The 21,994-nt window shown below is 41.4% G+C and overlaps 1 protein-coding gene across 2 annotated transcripts in view; it reads right to left on the bottom strand.

The window, feature by feature from the left end:
• The window catches only part of MYRFL (myelin regulatory factor like), a 365,303-nt gene extending 343,866 nt beyond the window's left edge, over positions 1-21,437 (bottom strand). Inside the window, exon 1 of one of the 2 annotated variants that reach the window (XM_077265271.1) lies at positions 21,101-21,437. In XM_077265271.1, coding sequence (XP_077121386.1) covers positions 21,101-21,155 — 55 coding nt within the window. In that variant the 5' untranslated portion in view covers positions 21,156-21,437. The remainder of the gene's footprint in view (positions 1-21,100) is intronic. The other variant, XM_077265272.1, reaches the window with a different exon arrangement.
• Positions 21,438-21,994: the final 557 nt, after the last annotated feature.

Here is a 21,994-nt window from a genome sequence, read left to right as displayed (position 1 = left end):
AACGTTTTCTCAAAAGCTACCCGGAGCTGCCGGATATGCTAGTGAAAGTACGCTGCCTGTCTGCCCATTTTAGAAAGTCAGCTACAGCTTCAGCCGCCCTTGCCGTGCTTCAGCAGCGTTTGCATCTTCCGGCTCACCGGCTGTTGTGTGATGTCCCCACATGTTGGAACTCAACATTGCATTTGTTGGAAAGGATTTGTGAGCACAAGAGGGCAGTTGTTGACTACCAGCATCAACAAGGCATCGTTATTCAGTTCAGACTCCACACATAAGACCTCAGGAGTGGACATGGATGTCAGACATATGTACCATCCTCAAAAACCTTGAGGACTGCACCAAGATGGTGAGTGGCGATGACGCCATAATTAGCATCGCCATCCCGCTTCTCTGTATTCTGAAAACCTCTCTGCTCACAACTAAAGAGGATGCATTGCAGGCAGAGCACGAGGACATAGAGCAAGGAACCATACAGGGTGATTACACTCAGCCCAGGCTCATGTCGTCCCAACATGGATTGGTAGACAATGAGGAATAGGAGGAGGAAGAACAGGAGCTACTTTCATGCACTATAGACAGTACTACAAGCACAGCTGTCATACAGTCTGTTCAGCGTGGATGGCCTGAGGACAAGGAGCAGGAGGATGAGGAAGAGGACAGCATGGTCAGTGATCCTGTTGGTGAGGACACGGAAGTCTTGCCTGTTAGCAGTCTGGCACGCATGGCTGACTTTATGTTGCACTGCGTTTCCCATGACCCTCGCATTGTTAAAATTTTCAATGACACTCATTACTGGTTGGCGACACTTCTAAACCCACGCTACAAGGAGAACTCTCAATCTCTTCTTCCAGAGGCAGACAGGTGTACTAAAATGTTGCAGTATCAGAGGGCCCTTGTAGCGGAATTACTAAAAAAAAATCCCATCTGAGAATGCTAGCAGCAGACGTCAGAGTTTGTTGTACAATCAAGGAGTCCAAGCGAGAGAGACAGAAGTACAATCTAGCTTAGGCAGGGGAACAATGGCAAAGTTCTGGGACAGTTTTCTCTGACCCTCCCATCGTGCCGGCACAGAGGCAAGGGGTGCTGTCACAAGAAGTGCAATGTTTGGGAAGATGCAGAGGGAGTACCTTGCTGATCGTACAAACGTCCTCTTTGATTACTCTGTGCCTTTTAATTATTGGGTATCCAAGCTGAACACGTGGCATGAACTGCGTGTGAACATAGCCCAAGTGGTGGAGGAACATTTTGGTCTGGGGTTAATTATTTTGCCTTATATACAAGTCATTACTATGGAAAGGATGTACCTTAACATATTTCCCAGCAAAACTCATTTTGGTTTAGTTTTTGTATGTTTTTTTGTGCACCTGTAAAAATGGCGTTAAACTCTGACAACATTGCTTAGAGCTGTGACCTATGAGTCAGAAATGCTTCCAGGGACAATTCCCATAATGTTCCTGTGTCATTTTCAGACGTTTTTAGACCTTAAAAGGACCCCCGGGGGGATCGTGGTAAAAATACTCAGGATTTCCATAGACTTACATTGGGCTTATCGCTCAGGTCAAGTACCCGACTATTCCAATTTGCTCGACCCGAGCAATGAGCACCCGAGCATTTTAGTGCTCGCTCATCACTACAAAACAAATGTAATTGCAATAATTCACTGGGAGAAATATTTTATTTTTGGAACAATTCAAGGATGTTAACTGTTGATGAACGTGCTCCGATAACGTTATCCAAGCATGCGGAGATGTTATCCGAGTATCTTGAGCGTGCTCGGATAATATATTTGAGTCCCTGCAGCTGTACGTTTTGCGGTTGTAGACGGCTGCAACATATACAGGATTACCTGTTTGTTTGGCAGTCCCCGCATGTGTTATGACTGTCTACCATCACAAAACATGCAGCCGCAGGGACTCAAATATATTATCCGAGCTCAGATAACATGTTATCTGAGCACGTTCGCTAATCACTAGTGCCAACACTTTCGGCCATATTATACTGTTGGTGGAGGGACTGTGGCTGAATGATACTGTGTGGGAGGCTGTAGCTGCATTATTTTGTGTGTGCAGGGGCATCATACGGGGTGGAGGGCCTGATGGTGAATCATTGTGTGGGGCTCTTTGGATGCCATAGTGTGTGGAAGAATTGTGGGCGCATCATGCCATCCAGCAGGGATTGTGTACTCATTATAAACTCACATAGTGAGGTAGATGCTCTAAGCCTAGGTCTTGTTGAGCAACATGGACCAATGGCCATGCTCCAAAGGTTCAGTGGAACAGGTCTTAAGGGATTTAAATGTGAGAAACAGTAAAACAGTATACAGGATGGCAGACAAACAAGTGGTGCAAGTTGCAGAGATGAAGACAAGCCAGGTGTACTAATACAAATTTTTTATACAAACGGTAACATTAACTGTATCTTCTGGCAAGGAAGAAGTTAATAACAGAAGTTCAGTCTGGTATTTTTCAGAAGGGCAATGGTTAATGCCAACTGTAGATATGTTTGAAGATATGAGTTACGTTTATTGTAGAGGCTTGGAGTGAACAGGACTGAGAACATCTGTGAGGCACTGAAAAAATATCTTAGCATGCAAATTGCCAAACATCATCTAGTAAACTGAACGGAGCCTGAACATAAAGCTGGCTGTAGCATGGAAGTCAGGAGAATCAAAGATGACGATAGACACCTGACCAGACCTTTGACAAAAATTTTGACAAAATTTCCTGACCAACTTGGGTAAACTGTAGACAATATTTGTTACTCAAGCACCCAAGCTCTGTGAGAGCCAGCCTTATAAGGGCTAGAGTTATGATGTCAAGAGTTTGCCAGGTTACCTGAGCAACCCAGCGTAAAGTAATGCCAAGGGAAGTGGCTATAGTAGAAGAGAACCAGACCCGACACCTGTGTCAGTGCACTCTCAGAAGGGTCTAACAGAAGTAAAGATGGTTTAAATGAAATGACCTGTGCAAGATTGGAGTACTAACATCCTTTCTAGGGACACAGCAACTCTCTTTGTGATTGTATCCTTTCCAGTCTAACAAGTAGAAGTTGCTACAAACCTTACAACAATCCATTTTTTGGGGTTGATCTCTTACTCCATGTCATATTCAGAATCAGGAGCTTCTGATTATGACATTGTTAGTAGGAGAGAATTTATTGAGAAACAGATGTAGTAGGGAGATATGAAAAATATTTGTAATTTTTAACTTAGGAAGTAAGCTCAGATAGAAATTAACAGTCTTGAGCTGCTGAATAATATAAAATTAATAGCCAGTGTCTTTCTTCGAGTCTTGAAAAATAATTTTTAGTGGAAAGCCAAACTTGATCACCTGGAGAGATGATGGGAACAGGTTAACAGTGTTTATCAGCCTTCTTTGCTTTAGCCGTTGCCAAATTGGATGTCACCTGAGTCCTGATGTACAGCAATAAATGTCTAAGGAAAGTTGACTCTTTGATGTGATTGGCAGATAAAGACAAGCCTCTCGACTATACACTGAAGAAAAATTTTCCTTATGAATACAAAACAGAATTGTTATGAGCAAACTCTTACAAATGTAAACAAATTCAGCCAATTATCTTGGAGTGTGTTAAAGAAAATTCATAGGTATTGCTTCATAGATAGATTGATCTATGTTTTACTATTACTTTGAGTGATAAAATGAAGAGCTCCCTCCAGAATGTGGAAACGAACTGCAAACCAGTGTCAAACACTACACGATCTTAAAAAGATTATAGAATGCCAATATTTCTTTGAAGAACACTTGGATCAGATGTGGATCAGATAGAGGTCCTTGTAAAGGAACAAAAACAAGCCATCTTGGAGAATCAGTTCACCATGAGCAAGATAGTAAATTAGGATAATATGTTCAATGTCCATGAAAAAATTCAGTCAGCGCTCTTGTGTACTAGGCACATTGAACATAAGATGCCACAAATTCTTTGAACTTTTGTTTCCGATCAGGCCACGAGTAGAAACTAGAAAGGAGATCAGCATCAGCAGTTCATTTTTCACCTGGGTGACTACAGAGAAGAGAGGAATGGGTCCATGATAGGCACTTGTAAGAATAAGTGTTAAGAGACAAGAACATTTTCTTCAGGTGGAAAACTGGAAGAAGAAGATATGGGGCAAGAATAAATTCAGGTTCAATTATGTGTCTGTTCTACCAAGTTGGGAGTCAGCTCTGCAGTTTTCCCTAGCAAGGCAGTAGGTGAGACTTAATTCAAACTGAAAGAAGAGATACCATCTGGATTGATGGGGAATCAGCCTGTGGGCAGACTGAGGATACTCCAGATGTCCTGTTTGGATGGATGGTCACCAGAAACACCTACTTCAAGTATATGATGCCATTCATCCAGGGATAATTTAAAAAAATATATGTTCACCAATGCAGTACTTGCATTCTGCCCAAAATAACTTTTTGGAGAAAAAAAAAGAGAAATTTTAGATTGTAAATAATTTTATGACTGAACTGCTCCTAAACCAATCAAAGAGGCTTAATGAATAGCAGCCGATCAAATATATATATATATATATATATATATATATATATATATATATATATATATATATGTATAATTCAGTGGAGAAATAAGACTTGTGTATGCTTGAAGTAGACTTTGACAATCTGGTGGTAATAGTTTATAAATCCTAGGAATCTTTTGTGTACTTTAAGACCAACGAGTTGTGGCCAATCCAGAATAGCTGAGACTTGCTCTAGGTCCATGTGCAGACCTTCAAATGAGAATATGTACCCAAAAAATGGCAGTTCATGACAATCTAAGATATTTTTGAGCTTGGCGTATAGATGGCTTTGTTAAGTCTCTTAAAAATGAAGCAGACACGAAGACTATTTGAGTGCAGGTCTGTGAAGATTAAATCATCCAAATCTCATTCAGACCACAATAGTCTAAGCCTGCCATCAGCCGTTCATTTTTCTTCTATACAAAGAAAAAGCCTGAACTGGCCAGAGACATAGACTTTCCAGATTCTCTTTGGTATGTGTACACATTGCCTCGGTCTTAGGAACAGGTAGATGAAAAACTCCCCCTCTACGTAGTTCAGTGTCTGTAAGAAGAGATGTGGCGCAGTCAAATGGATGATGTGGTGATAGCGTCTAGACCTTCTGCTGCAGAGAAGACATCTGTGAAATTTAGGTTAGTTGGAGGAAATGAAAGCAGAACAGTGTTTCAAAGAAGGTGGTTGAGGTAAGGTTTTGTGTCAATTTTGAAAGGTGAATTCAATCAAAAACTGGAGCAGGTAGCCGTCACCATGTAAGTCACAAGGGCCTAGGTGTGTCAGAAAATGTCAAAACTAAAAAGGAAATGTCCTCAACATAAAGTGCTCCAGTAAGAAAAATCACCTTCTCAGTTCAAAATTGGATTATTATACCTGAGATATCAATAAAGGTTTGTCCTGTAAACTCAGAAGAATTAAAGATAATGGATATAGGCACAACAAATGTATCTTTGGAAGATGATAGTTAGTCTCAAGGTGATTTCTTTATTTTTGCATATGGTCTGAAGTTCCCAGTATGGCCTTGAGCTTAGAACATTCCATGTGAAGGTGATCATTTTCACCATAATAGAGACACAGGTCCTTTAGTAACAGGATGTTATTTTTCAAGCAAAGCCAATTTCTTCTGGAAAATTTCCATGAGTTCTTGAAGGGCCTCTCTGGTAACTTTTGAAGAAGCTCTAAAATATAATACATAAGAATATGTAGCTTTTTCCCTTTATCATTCTTTAAAAAAATCCAGCCAGATACCATGAGAATTCAGATCCTTTTTTCCAAGTCAATTCTGATGATAGGTGACAGAACTGGATGACATGAGGTCCCACAGAGTTTGTCCCTTGTCCCTTATTCAACGGAAAGCAGGCAGGAGATTTTTATAGAATGAATCTTTGAACCTCTCACTTCCATAATGGTGCAGTCCAAGGCAAGGCATATCCACTCAGAGATAAAATTGTTGGAAAAAAAGTTCAAAGTAAACACTGCATTGGTTCACAGAGCCCAAACAGGCTTTAGGAACACCATCAAAACAGGTAGGAGTAGACAGTTGTGGAGATGTTCCCTAAGAAAAATGCACCAGATGTGCTTCCCTATTTAGGAACATTTTTTCTCTATCACCTCCACGTGTATGTGTGAAAGTATGCTCAATAGCATAAACTAAACAGTTGGTTGTTTATTGTAAAATTTAATGAAATGGTTACAAATGTTGGAAATATTCAAATTTGTGGGTTGCTGTCAAATAAATGTTCACGATTTCTGCATTTTAATTTTCTAATTGTAGATCCCACATATTTTAGACTACAACTACAGCATTCTATGATATAGACTACATGCTCAGAATTGCAATTTAGAAATCCTTTTATTCTAAATGTCTTTAAGCTATTTGCACATAAAAATTTTTGACTTTTTTTGGTATATGAACATGTTTTGCATGGAAATTGACCACATTTTTAAAAAAACAAAAAACCCTTTAAAGATAGGCATTGCTGCGGACAAGATTTCCGATTATTACAATATAAGATTGGGGATAAAGAATTCCCATATACTGTGTGTGTGGGGAGCTGCACTATACTGTGTGTGTGGGGGGGGGGACCTGCAAGTTATTTTAAGTGTTTGATTAAATATAGTTGGCTAATGTTTAAGTTAATAATTTTATACGGCCCTTGTAAAATTCCAAATGGCCCTTGGCAGAAAAAAGGTTCCCCACCCCTGCTGTAAGACAATGTCATACTATGTGGAAACTTTAATGGAGTTATTTAGGAGTCACTTTCTGTGTGGGGCACATATAACGGCATGGGCAAGGTTATTGATGTGACTTGGTGTAAATTAAAAAACAAAGTCAGTAAAAAGGGACGCATAATTAGAAGATATGATTTATAAGCTACAATACTATAAATAATATCTGGGCTCCCTCAGTGGGATTAAATGCGCAGAAAAAAAAGCATCATTTAGAGTGTGTTTATTAGGTAAACCACAGATAGTAAAATAGATTTCTCTGTGCTAAAAGATCAGTTATACAACTATACAATCCCTTAGGAACAGAAACCACTGAAACATCTTAAATATCCATGTGAGCTGGCAATGCCAAACTGAAAAAACCAGCAAAGATATACAGTACAGACCAAAAGTCTGGACACACCTTCTCATTTAAAGATTTTTCTGTATTTTCATGACTATGAAAATTGTACATTCACACTGAAGGCATCAAAACTATGAATTAACACATGTGGAATAATATACTTAACAAAAAAGTGTGAAACAACTTAAATTATGTCTTATATTCTAGATTCTTCAAAGTAGCCACCTTTTGCCTTGATGACTGTTTTTCTCACTCTTGGCATTCTCTTGATGAGCTTCAAGAGGTAGTCACCGGGAATGGTTTTCACTTCACAGATGTGCCCTGTCAGGTTTAATAAGTGGGATTTCTTGCCTTATAAATGGTGTTGGGACCATCAGTTGTGTTGTGCAGAAGTCTGGTGGATACACAGCTGATAGTCCTACTGAATAGACTGTTAGAATTTGTATTATGGCAAGAAAAAAGCAGCTAAGTAAAGAAAAAGGAGTGGCCATCAATACTTTAAGAAATGAAGGTCAGTCAGTCTGAAAAATTCGGAAAACTTTAAAAGTGTCCCCAAGTGCAGTGGCAAAAGCCATCAAGCGCTACAAAAAAACTGGCTCATATGAGGACCGCCCCAGGAAAGGAAGACCAAGAGTCACCTCTGCTTCTGAGGATAAGCTTATCCGAGTCACCAGCCTCAGAAATCACAGCTTAAAAGCAGCTCAGATTAGAGACCAGGTCAATGCCACACAGAGTTCAAGCAGCAGAGACATCTCTAAAACAACTGTTAAGAGGAGACTTTGTGCATCAGGCCTTCATGATAAAACAGCTGCTAGGAAACCACTGCTAAGGACAGGCAACAAGCAGAAGAGGCTTGTTTGGGCTAAAGAAGACAAGGAATGGACATTAGACCAGTGGAAATCTGTGCTTTGGTCTCATGAGTCTTTGGTTCCAACCGCCGTGTCTTTGTGCGATGCAGAAAAGGTGAAAGGATGGACTCTACATGCCTGGTTCCCACTGTGAAGCATGGAGGAGGAGGTGTGATGGTGTGGGGGGTGTTTTGCTGGTGACACTGTTGGGGATTTATTCAAAATTAAAGGCATACTGAACCAGCATGGCTACCACAGCATCTTGCAGCGGCGTGCTATTCCATCCGGTTTGCGTTTAGTTGGACCATCATTTATTTTTCAACAGAACAATGACCCCAAATACACCTCCAGGCTGTGTAAGGGCTATTTGACCAAGAAGGAGGGTGATGGGGTGCTACGCCAGACGACCTGGCCTCCACAGTCACCAGACTTGAACCCAATCGAGATGGTTTGGGCTGAGCTGGACCGCAGAGTGAAGGCAAAAGGGCCAACAAGTGCTAAGCATCTCTGGGAACTCCTTCAAGATTGTTGGAAGACCATTCCTGGTGACTACCTCTTGAAGCTCATCAAGAGAATGCCAAGAGTGTGCAAAGCAGTCATCAAAGCAAAAGGTGGCTACTTTGAAGAACCTAGAATATAAGACATAATTTCAGTTGTTTCACACATAATTGTTAAGTATATAATTCCACATGTGTTAATTCATAGTTTTGATGCCTTCATTGTGAATTTACAATTTTTATAGTCATGAAAATACAGAAAAATCTTTAAATGAGAAGGTGTGTCCAAACTTTTGGTCTGTACTGTATATGGACACGCCCAATACAATATATCCTACAGAGACAATGGAGTTAAAGTCCAAAAGAGATATATATATATTTTAAAAAAGTATATTTATTAAATACTAGGCCCCCCGAAGAAGCCCACGCGAAACGCGCGTCGGGGCTGCACTGGACCGCACAGCACATAGGCACACGTATTGGTAAGCTGCTCTTCCATGATATTACTTATATATATATTCTTTGCTTGGTGCTTTTACTTGGACAGTTTAGTAATGCCATGTGGCAGGGTTACGCATGATACTCTTTTGCTCAGGGCATATGTGCAATAGATTATGAAGGTTAGAGCTTGTTATTAACCCTATAATGACATACTTGATATTGTCTGCTAGATTTCATTTGCACCAAGCACTTTATGATGTCACTTTGGTAGAACAGTGTTTCCTGACCCTGATTACTTCCTGTGATGTGTTTTGGTCCTCACACCTGAGCCTCTTTTTCTGTTTGACCTGTAAAGTGTATATTTACTGTGTTGTTATCTTTTTTTTATACCTAAGTATTTAATAAATATACTTTTTTTTTAAATATATATATCTCTTTTGGACTATAACTATACAATCCCTTCAGCTGCTCAAATAGATGCCAAGAGGCCAAGAAAGCACTGCAAAAATAGATGGAAAAGTGATAATGATTTAGTGAGTTATGACAGCTCCCCTAGTAAGCCACAGCTAGCAGCACATGTAGAGATGAATGAATGTGTTTAGAAAACGTTCGCCATTCTCAAATTCACATTAACAAGCATTTTTACTCAAAGTTGGCAAAAGTTATTCACAGTTCGGTAAATCATAGCGTTTCCACTAATGCTTTTGTTATTACTTTGGCTATGATAGTGGTGCTGTATGATGAGCGGGGGACAAGTTTGATGAGTAGGGTGTAGGTCAGAGGAGCATGCGGTGCGCGCTATTTTTTTTTCTTCTTCCCATAACTTTGTGTGTTGTTTCCGGCAACCAATCAGGGCACAGAAACCATCCACAACATCATGACACAAGGTCTTCTGGTTGCCAAAGTCACATGTCCCTGGCCATATAAAAAGTAGACATCTTGTTTTGCTGGCTCCATGTTCTCAGTGTCACAGTGCAGATTGGTCGCTTCTGTGCTAGTGCTAATGCTGAAAGTGAACTTATCCTGTGTGAAAATCGATCTTTCTTCATCAAAGTAGATTGTGCAAAAACTGTGTGGCAGTCTCCGGAAGCTCCATTAGCTACTCCAAATAGTTTGTGCTAACACTGTTTCAGTGGCAAATCAGAAGGCCAGATTTCTACTTAAAAATCGTTAGGCATAACAGTGTTGTTCAGGCATACGATCTAAGAAAATAAATAGTGACTGTTCATTTAGTGAAAGGTAACTGACAGCTGTGGGCTTAAGGCTGTGAAACAGCAGGGCACAAGAGGGGATGGCTACTTACAACAGGAGTGGGAAAAAGCGAGATCGTGGTGTAAGGGGGAATAGGCTTGGTGTTCGACGTGTACGTGGGTTAGGTATTAATGTGAATGAAAGCTCAACTAAACAAACACTGTCACATCCTATTCAAAGATCACTGACAACATCTGTTACTGGCAAGCCTACCCGACTCCCGTTCTTTGGCAGGCAGCTTCACAGCGGTACGCCTTGTAGATGAGGCTCAGAAAGAGCATGTGATCGAGTGGATAGCAAGCTCTGCATCAAGTGGCCTCTCCTCCTCTTCCTCCACCTTAACATCACACAGTACAATCCTCAGAGGTGGCACCCCAATCACCTTTGTTTCCCCCATTGTCAAAAAGTTCCAAATGCCGAACTGACTGTGGGGAACCTCAGATGAGCAACTCTGAAGAGCTGTTCACACATTGTATTCCATGGGCATTAGAGGTCTAATCAGAAGAATCACAGAAACCAGAGAAGGAAAGCATCTGCGCCGATGCCCAAATTGTTTTCATATTGGATCTGGGGCCTGGACAAAGTAGGGTCTGAGCAGGATCCAAGAATCCAGACCCTCATTACCAGACATTAACCACCAAGGGTGGAGATGATCCTGATGAGACTCAGATACCAGGGGCACATGTGGACTCTACAGTCATGTCAGGGTAGGAAGAAGAGGGTGCTTCTCAGGGTGAGGAGTGTGAGAACAGAGAGGATGACGATGAGGTTGCAGATCCCACATGGTGTGAATCCAGAGGTATGCAGCTGAGTAGCTCAGCAGAGGATGTAGAGGAAGAGGAAGATGATGAGGTTACATTGTGGCTTCCCACACAGACATGAAGTGATGCAACCCCAACAAGCGCTACATCATCAGCCCCAACTCTGCCTGTGACCAGCATTGGAGGCGAGTGTGCAGTTAGCAGGGGCAAGGGTTGCCCACCCAGAACAATTTTTGAGACTGCAAAGGGTGACCCAACATGCGTTATCTGTCAAATTTGCAAAAAAAACAAAACAAAACACAGTAGACGCAAAAATGGCAATTTGACCATTACATGCATGAACCGTCACAAGCACAATCAACATGCTTTAGTGTGGGAATCTCACTGCACTAAAATGCAGACTAGCGGGCCTCACCAACCATTGGCCATCCCATTACCCATCTACTGCTTCTTCCTCCTCCACCAACATTCCAAGTGTTCACACATAGGTCTCCGGCCGCAGAAACTCCACTTGCTTTCCCACCACAGTCGGGGTGAGTGAGAGACTGTCAGCTGTTATGGAAGTAGACGTAACTGCTGCTTTTGTGTCACCTAGTACAACACATCTTTCTCAATTCACCATAACATCTCAGCCTGCATCTCACTCACAGTTGTGATCACGTAAAAGAATGTTTCCTCCTACACACGGCAAAGCTAAGAGCCCGAACTTCACCATCTCCAATCTGTTGGTTGCGGAAATGCTGCCTTTCCGCCTGGTGGATAAAGACGGTTTCCCAAAGTTCATGCCCATTGCAGTCCCCCAGTAGCAGTTGCCCAGTCACCATTACTTATCAAAGAAAGCTGTGCCTGGGCTACACCAGCATGTCGCTGACAACATCACCCATTCCCTGAAAAAATCTATGTCTGCCAGGGTGCATTTCACCTTTGACACCTGGACAAGCAAACATGGACAGGAGTGCTACATCTCGTTGACTGGGCACTGGGTGACTTTGGTGGCTGTGGGGGCAGGCAGTCAAGTGGCTGCTCCTCAAGTCTTTGAATCCCCAAGGCTTCCGGGACAAACCTCTGTATCTAACAGTGCCTCCACTGCTTCTGCCTCCTCTGCCTCCTCTAGGGCCTCTACCTGTGCCCTCAACCTCTCTGTTAATCAGACACGAGTTCCAACAGTGCAAAAAGAATTTCTCCCACCTCCGTACTGCACAACCATGGCTCACCGCAATCAGGCAGTGTTTAAATTAATATGCCTTGGAGATTGCAGTCACACAGCTAAAGAGTTGTGGACAGGTATCCAGGCAGAGTTAGAGAAATGGCTGTCTCCACTAAACCTGAAGCCAGGGAAGGCAGTGTGTGATAATGGAATTCTTGCCTTTCCAGGTAATGCAATGATCACCTGGGCAATACTAAGGAAATCCTGAAAACATGACCTGTTGGTGGCTCTTGAGGACCGGAGATGGGGAACACTGCTTTAAAGTGTAGACCGCCTAACTTTCATTAAAATGAACAAGTCATGGATCTCAGATTACTTTTGCACCCCAGTTGCAGATTGGGCAGGCTAGGTGATTGTGTAATTTTTAGTGTTATGTATTGATCTTGCGTTATTGCAGTTTATGCCATCTTTGTGGTGTATTCTGTGCCTGTTGTTGATACTGCTGCTGATGTTAGAAACAATTTTTTGAAATGTGGAGACTCCAAGTTGGGTCTCCATGTGATGGGTTGCCCGTGTAAGTAGGTCTCCCAGACAGGCAGGCCTACACTTACTTTCAGTCAATTACCTGTGCTACTATTCTTACATTTTTCTATCAATAGTAGTCTATAAAACTGATTTTTGTGCCATCAGAGTTTGGCTGGAATAAGAAAAAATAAAACTTGGAGGTGTAGCATGAAGTGTGAGGTCTCCCAGCTAAGAAGGCTTACACCGCTCCCTTAACCACCATGTCCACATTAAAACTTAAATTTTAAGCTGTAAATTCTTGGCCAGACCCTGATACCTCATGCATGGCCCATAGCTGTGCAATTTGCAAATTTCTTCTGTGGGTCAATTGATGCCACTTTTCCTGGTGTCTGCCCCTAATTTTAGCTGTTTGGGAAGCTTTCTGTCCCCTTAAGGTGTTGTCTATGCATTTGTTTTTTGTATCCATTTAATCTAATGGGTTCAGATACATTCAACGAACCATTCGGCGAACTGTTCAGCGAATCCGAGCTGAACCAAGAAAAACAACTTGCAAGGTTCACTCATCTTTAGTACAGACATGCAGAAGACGCTAGCAGTCAGCATGGGACTGTTAACTCCAAAAGGTGAAAACCAACCAGGTGAACACATTTAAAATCAATAAAAGGTGAGAGTAAAAATTAATTTATGTAATCTGTTTAGTTTATATAATACAAATATCACAGGAATGACCAAGCGTTCAGTAAATATTCTGTTGCAGCTGACAAATACCATCAAGGTGTTTGGGACAACCGTCCATTCATAACTTACTGTTCCGATGTGCAGTCCAGTGTAGATGTAAGGAGGAAGACCAGACTGCAGGTACCTGCATTGAGCCAGGTCAGGAACTGTCGAGGCTGTGTCCCATGTTGCCCGGTGGAAGGAATAGGGGACTGGATAGGTCCCATGACCCGGGAAGAGGGGCCGGCCCGTGTTTAAGCCAGAAACAGTGCTGAAAGTGTGTGAAGCGGGGAAGTTTCCCGCCAGCAGGGAGAGTGCAGCAGGGTGTGCAGCGCGCTCCGCACTCAGCGCAGCAGAGCCGAGACGCACCACGACCAGGCTTACCTGAATGCTCCAGTGGAGCAGTGACAGAGGAGCGTGACAGACACCTGGATAAACTTCAGGCAGTGCTCATACGGAGAGGTGTGGGCGCTTCCCTCTGCTGGCCACCATGCTTCAGCCCACTCTCGGTACAGAAACTCCTGCAGCTACCTTCACTTTGGCTGCACATGCTTATGGACTAGGGACTCAGTGGTTAAAACTGGAGACCGCCCGCTGTCACCAGAAGTTAGACCGTTGACAGAGGACCCTGTCTCATGACCCTACGCCGGGCGTTACTGGTACTACAACCCCCGTCGGACTGTATATCAAGGAGGACCAGCGGGAGTCACGATAAGTGCTGTTTAAACCTCAGACTGTCACATTAATCTTTGTTCTTCCTTTAATTCTTGTTTACTGTTCATTAACTCCCTGCGAGAATATTTTCATCTCTACTGTTAAATTAAATAATACTGTCATACCGCATTGCTCTGCGATATCTGCATACTGCATCTCAGCACCTGCTTACACAGATAAAAGCTTAAGTGAGATAAACCTAGGAAGCGCCAAGCATAGGTACACACTACAGTGCTCAGGTAGTCGCAGTCGGTGACTAACCTGACACTCGGTTGTGCATGCCGGAGCAAATGGCGTGTGACGTTACGATCTTCACGAGGTACAGATGCCTACAGACATCGCGCTTATCCTTACACATTTCAAAAACTGTGGTGTCCTTCACCAGAGGGCAATGAAGAAGTATTGCTTCCTACGGATATATAGCTGGTGATTCAGCCCAGTATGGAAATTAATTAAGCATATGTTTAGTTCTATATAAAACAATTTTATTATGAAATCAATATTAATTAAAAACAGAAATAAATACAATACAGTATATGTAACACCATTTTATGTAGGTCTACAAATGTGCTGCTAGCTGTGGCTTACTAGGGGAGCTGTCATAACTCACAATCATTAATCACTTTTCCATCTATTTTGCGGTGAGTTACTAGCCTCTCGGCATCTACATGAGCAGCTGAAGTTATTGCATAGTTGTATAACTGGCCTTTTAGCGCAGTAGAATCTATTTTATTATCTATAATTTAAAACTGTTTCTCTTTTTTAGGACAATGCATGGTGTAATGAAAAGAATGCAACATTCTCATGTTCTATTCCAGCATAAAACGGGTAGTTTCATTTGGGAACTTCTCATTCTTTTTGTAAATGAATTATTGCACTCATTTGATCATAGTGGCTGTGCTTCAATGAAACTGAGCTGTACAGGTGAAATACCAATTACTTATATACTGCTCAAAAAAGTAAAGTGAACACTCAAATAACACATCCTAGATCTGAATGAATGAAATATTCTCATTGAATACTTTGTTCTGTACAAAGTTGAATGTGCTGATAACAAAATCATACAAAAATCATCAATGGAAATCAAATGTATTAACTAATGAAGGCCTGGATTTGGAGTTACACACAAAATTAAAGTGGAATGTAATGTCCTTAAAACAAGTCAAAATGATGCTCAGTAGTGTGTGTGGCCTCCACATGCCTGTATGACCTTCCTACAATGCCTGGGCATGCTCCTGATGAGGTGGCGGATGGTCTCCTGAGGGATCTCCTCCCAGACCTGGTCTAAAGCATCCGCCAACTCCTGGACAGTCTGTAGTGCAACGTGATGTTGGTGGATGGAGTGAGACATGGTGTCCCAGATTTGCTCAATCAGATTCAGGTCTGGGGAACGGGCGGGCCAGTCCATAGCTTTAATGCCTTTATCTTGCAGGAACTGCTGACACACTCCAGCCATATGAAGTCTGGCATTGTCCTGCATTAGGAGGAACCCAGAGCCAACCGCACCAGCATATGGTCTCAAAAGGGGTCTGAGGATCTCATCTCAGTACCTAATGGCAGTCAGGCTACCTCTGGCCTGCACATGGAGGGCTGTGTGGCCCTCTAAAGAAATGCCAACCCACACCATTACTGACCCGCTGCCAAAACGGTCATGCTGAAAGATGTTGCAGGCAGCAGATCGCTCTCCACGGTATCTCCAGACTCTGACATGTCTGTCACATGTGCTCAGTGTGAACCTGCTTTCATCTGTGAAGAGTACAGGGCGCCAGTCTCGAATTTGCCAATCCTGGTGTTCTGTTGCAAATGCCAAGCGTCCTGCACAGTGTTGGGCTGTGAGCACAACCCCCATCTGTGGTCGTTGGGCACTCAGACCATCGTCATGGAGTCAGTTTCTAACCGTTTGTGCAGACAAATGCAGATTTGTGGCTTGCTGGTGGTCATTTTGCAGGGCTCTGGTAGTGCTCCTCCTGTTCCTCCTTGCACAAAGGCAGAGGTAGCGGTCCTGCTGCTTGGTTATTGCCCTCCTATGGCCCCCTACACATGTCCTGGTGTACTGGCCTGTCTCCTGATAGTGCCTCCAGCCTCTGGACACTACGCTGACAGACACAGCAAACCTTCTTGCCACAGCTCGCATTGATGTGCCGTCCTGGATGAGCTGCACTACCTGAGCCACTTGTGTGGGTTGTAGAGTCCGTCTCATGCTACCACGAGTGTGAAAGCACAACCAACATTCAAACATGACCAAAACATCAGACAGAAAGCATTGTTACTAAGATGTGGTCTGTGTTCCCCACCTGCAGAACCACTCCTTTATTGAGTGTGTCCTTATAATTGCCAATAATTTCCATCTGTTGTCTATTCCATTTGCACAACAGCATTGGTACTGAGATGTGGTCTGTGGTCCCCACCTGCAGAACCACTCCTTTATTGAGGGTGTCTGCATAATTGCCAATAATTTCCATCTGTTGTCTATTCCATTTGCATAACAGCATGTGAAATTGATTGTCAATCAGTGTTGCTTCCTAAGTGGACAGTTTGATTTCACAGAGGTTTGATTTACTTGGAGTTATATTCTGTTATCTTTATTTTTTTGAGCAGTGTATTTTTATGCTAAGAAAACCCAAACATACACCACAACCTGCTCTGTGTGAGCAGGAACTTTGAGAAATTTCTAGCCTTGAATCCAATGGCAAATAGTCGTCAGTGTGAGAAAGCATTCCCGTGCTATAATACTACCACATTGACTTTTCTCTATTGAAATGAGAGCAGCAAAACAATGTTTATGTAATTGAATAAAATGAGACATATACCATTTTCTATGTTTAGGTTGTATAAAATAATTACAAGAATGAAAGGCATAACATGCAAAGATTTAGAAGGGCTTTCCAGCACTGGTCAGTTCTGCATTGAGAGGCGAGCGGCGTGGAGACAATTTGTCAGCAGATACTTGCCAGGACATCAGCGTGAGCAGTAGGTATAGTGTACATCTTACAGTATATTCTAATGAATAGTACAGGTGTAAGATACCAAGACACATGTAAGATTGATTAGGTAAGTATGTACTAACCCAACATTCTCAGCACCACTTACCTCTCAAAGCAGAAGGTAGCAGTGACAGACAACCCTTTTAAAGATACTTTGTTGGTAAAAAAAAAAGCAACTAACTAAATTTTCCAGGCGATATGGCAGAGAGAGTCAATACAACAATAGAGCAAAGAATGCAGGACGGGGAAGCTGCAGGTGATATCTGACTATCTTGAGAATAGCAGATGCAGTCATGATTCCTTTTTGATTAGGATATTAAGGCAAGGTATTTTGACACCAAATTGGCATCGTCATCAATCAACATATCATGTGATATAATAACAATAATAATAATAATAATAATAATATACTAATAATAATAATAATAATAATAAAAAGAAAAAGTGTTTACAATTTAGATCATATGCAGTCAAACTAAATAAGAGTTGTTGAACAGACAAATTTCATACTAAAACACTTTGGACGAGATTCACTGAGGTGTCTACAGCAGTTTTGTGGTGTAAAGCAGCTTAAAACAATGCAAAATGTTTATGCAACTGAAAGCGGTGCGGCATTTTTATACCAGTCGCAACCAGCTGTATATGAATTCACACTCAACATTATCCCCTTTCCGGCACTGGGCGCAATAGTACGCCGATGTTGGACTCCCTCCCTTTGATGTGGGCTCCGGCGCTGAGTCCACATGTTTCCCAGCACGTCAGCTGTTTTGAACAGCTGACATGTGCCTCTAACAGCCATGGGTAGTCAATCTCTGACAGCGGCATTTAACTTGCGCTTCCGGCAAGCATGCCAAATATCCCGCCCATTGGTGACCTAGTCATGTGATCACAGGTCACGGATGGGTTGGAATTACAACAAGAGGTCTCCAGCAGACCTCTATGGTTGTCAATGCTTGATTCCTATGAGCACTGCCCGATGGTCGACGCTCATAGCAAGTGAGCATTGCTGCTACATACAGGCAATCTGATCATCGCCTGTATGTAGCAGAGTCGATCGGATTATGGCAGCTTCTAGTCTCCCATGGATACTATGGAAGCATGCAGAAAGTAAAAAAAAATTGTTCTTAAAAATATTTAAAAAAATTAAAAATATAAGAGTTTAAATCTTCCCCCTTTCTCCCCATTTAAAATAAAACACTAAAAAAAATAATCAAACATACACGTATTTAGTATCGCCAAGTTCAGAATCGCCCGATCTATGAATATAAAAAAATTAACCTGATCGCAAAACGGCGTTACAAGAAAAAAAAAGTCAAAACGCCAGAATTACATTTTTTTGGTCGCCGCAACATTGCATTAAAATGCAATAACAGGCGATCAAAAGATTATATCTGCACCAAAATGCTATTAATGAAAATGTCAGCTCGGTACGCAAAAAATAAGCCCTCACCCAACCCGAGATCACGAAAAATGGAGACGCTACGGGTATTGCAAAATGGCACCATTTTTTTTTTCAACAAACTTTGGAATTTTTTTTCACCACTTAAATAAAAAACGAACCTAGGCATGTTTGGTGTCAAAGAACTCGTACGTACCTGGAAAAACATAATGGTAAGTCAGTTTTAGCATTTAGTGAACATGGTAAAAAACTGTGTGATTGCACCTTTTTTGCAATTTTACCGCACTTGGAATTTTTTTCCTGTTTTCCAGTACACGCTATGGTAAAACCAATAGAGTCGTTCAAAAGTACAACTTGTCCCACAAAAACAAGCCCCCACATGGCCATTTTGACCAAAACAATAAAAGTTATGGCTCTGGGAAGAAGGGGAGCAAAAAATTAAAATGCAAAACCAAGAATACCTCTGGTCATTAAGGGGTTAAAACTGCAACCCCCAAGAAGGAAAAGTCAGGGAACTATGGAAATCACATGATCAATAGATGGAGGAGTACAGCTACAGTACATTATACCACCCCACACCATAATCCCAGTAGGACCTGTGTGACTTTCTCGTGAAAGCCTCTTAATGGCATTACTCACATGGTCTCCAGATCAGTCTCTGTCTGTCGTCATGACCCAAAACAAAAGCAGGATACATAGCTAGATTGATAGATAGATTTCCATTACAGCATCCGTCCTCCAGTGACACTTACAGCTGACACCAATTTCTTCGTGGAACTAGTGGTACGCCATTTCTCCCAAGCATCCAAGGAGCCATTTTTCAACACAATGACAGTCCGCGTATTGCCTGTGCCCTGCAAATGATATGCTACCATTGCCTGCAGCGGCTTCGGACTTGTCCCTCATCGAGCACATCTGAGATATCATTGGTTGGTAATTGCAAAGGGACCTGCCAGCAGCAGATCTTGATGATTTGCATGCCCAAGCTCTTTTATTGTGGCAAAACATTCTTCAGACACTCAGTAATTGTATTGCTAGCCTAAGGCATGCTTTGCACATTTCTGCACATGGTGTTCATATTTTATACAATAGAAATCGGCATGATTTGAAAAGGTTTCGATTTTTCATCATTTGCATAAGAATAACAGGTCTGTGAATCCTGCGATTTCCATAGTTCCACAACACAATATATATAATATATATATATCATGTGTGTCCACTATAATATATTTTAGATTATATTTTACACGCACAGTGCTGTTCAAAAGTTTTATGCTGGTGTAGAGAAAAATGCTGCAAAGCAATTATGATTTTAAAAAAATGTGTTAGTTTATTTTTATAAATTAGCAAAATGCAAAAAGAACAAGCAAAAGTAATTAATTCAAAATCAATAATTGGTGTGGCCGTCCTTTGTCAAAGTTTCCCACAATTTTCGAAGGAACTCGGCAGGGCGGCTGTTCCAAACATCTATGACAACTAACCACAGATCTCCTGCCAATGTAAGCTTATTTAAATCTGCATACACACATGTATAAAATCACCAAATCAACAAAATAGGTAATACATTTCTGATCACTAAGGGCTCCTCTACTGAAACCGCCACTGTCACTAGAACGGGCATACCAAGCCTCATGTTCTTCCTCATTGCATGACTGCTATGAGCACTTTGAATGAAATGGTTGTTACTTAAGATCGGCGCAGAGTAAAAAAATCCAACTAACATACATACCTGGCTATCGGTCTCAAAAAATAATGACTCAAGCACACATTGAATCGAGGCACATGCATGACTGCCTTCCCATCCAAACTTCCGCAGTTATGCAGTGAGAATAAACAGAAGGCTTAAGATCCCCATACATTAGGGCTTAAGATCCCTATACATTAGCCTAAATTCAAATTGAACTTGAATTTACCCTGTTTTAGTCCAGCCAACTAAATTTAATGCACATTTGGTTTATCGAGAAACAATTTGGTTACCTAATTGGTGCTGAAGGTTAGACGGCTGACCATATCAGTAGACATGTTGCCATATTTTTACCATGCAACTTGCAGAGGTGGAACACATTGAATTCATAAGCTTTACGTGTATGGACACACGTTTTTTGTTTTATTAAACCAAGAAAGATTTTGGAATCTACCGATATGTGAAAAAAAACAAAAACAAATCTGTTTTCCTTGCATAAATATGTTCTGTAATAATCAAGATGTTCCTTTAATTGAGTATTGTACTTTGGTTGAAGTAAAAGTCAGTTTGTAAAAATATGCACTACATTTGGTTAGTGTCAAAAATAAATTAGCTTTATAGGCTGTGTTCACTCTCCATTCAGTTGTAGTTGTGTTGCTTTTTAATAGCAAGAATTGTTGTAAAGTCTGCCAGGACTTCAGTAAAAGTCATTGGTATGTGATATACATTATACAAATACACACGCATTTTGTCTAGTAAGGTTTTAAGAAATTTGTATAGGATAACTCCTTAAAGTATAATATAAATATATACGTCTGAGAGCTTTCTGATGACAGACCCTTCCAAAACGGCAAATTGTCCTGTGTCTAATAAAAATGTATCTGGTTAAATGTATAAATACAATGAGTTACATTAACAGGGCTATCTGTAAATTGTAGAGAATTATTATAGAAAGGACAAGCTAAGTGCTGACATTTCAATGCTATTTTACCTTTAGATATACTTGAAGAAAGATTACAACACAGAAATGTTTAAGACAACAGTTACCTTCAAAAAACAGCTGCAGTGCCTCATTTTCCCCTATTACATCCAACCGGTCCATGGCAGTTGTTTGAAGAAAATACTAAGAAAAACATAAATCCTGGACAGCTTTGCTAGGCCATACTTCCTGGTGAGAATGCATTACCCTTAGTCGTAGATTTTTTTGTAGTACAGAATAGCAGAAAAAAACTGCCTGGGTCCACTTTGTTTACATGCTTCATATCCTCCAGAAAGTTATTTTGAGAAAATTCACAAATTAAGGCAGAATATCCTGAATATTAGCTGGAAGATTCAACCTTTAACTAAGAAGCAGATGCGACCATGACCATCCCTTCCTGGTTCTAGAGACCTTTGCTCTACGAACTGAGCACAGCACATGCGCAGACACAAGAGTAATAACCATTAATTCTTATCTAACATTTGTCTTTCCATGCAGCAAAAATATTTTTACAATGTATGCAATCAACGACCGTGATACGCCTCCCTGGATATTATTTGGATGACACAGCAGCAAGATATGGTAAATGGAGCTTTGAGATCTACTGAAGCAGATTTATTACTTTAGGCCAGTCTTACTCATCCAACATTCAAAGTCAGAGTATGCATCACAGTGTCTGGACCACCTGAATTTCTCCTGACCGGAACGCAACAGCCGTATATGCCTTTAAGGCTGTTGATTTCATATCAGGAGACTTGTGGCACATCCAGACCATACTCTTACATTGAAAGTTGGCTGTGTGATACTGGCGGCTTATGAGGGTTGATCCTACTGACAAATTCCCTTTAATATGGATGAATCCCACCTGTGAGATCCTTAGTTATAATGAAAAATAGGAGGCACGCCAAGGTTGGCATCTGCACCTAAGAAGAACTTTTGACCTACGGTACTTTATTTTTTGT

This window comes from Ranitomeya variabilis, chromosome 5 (genome assembly GCF_051348905.1).
Source record: "Ranitomeya variabilis isolate aRanVar5 chromosome 5, aRanVar5.hap1, whole genome shotgun sequence".
NCBI lineage: Eukaryota > Metazoa > Chordata > Amphibia > Anura > Dendrobatidae > Ranitomeya > Ranitomeya variabilis.
This window is presented reverse-complemented; position numbering and strand designations above follow the sequence as displayed.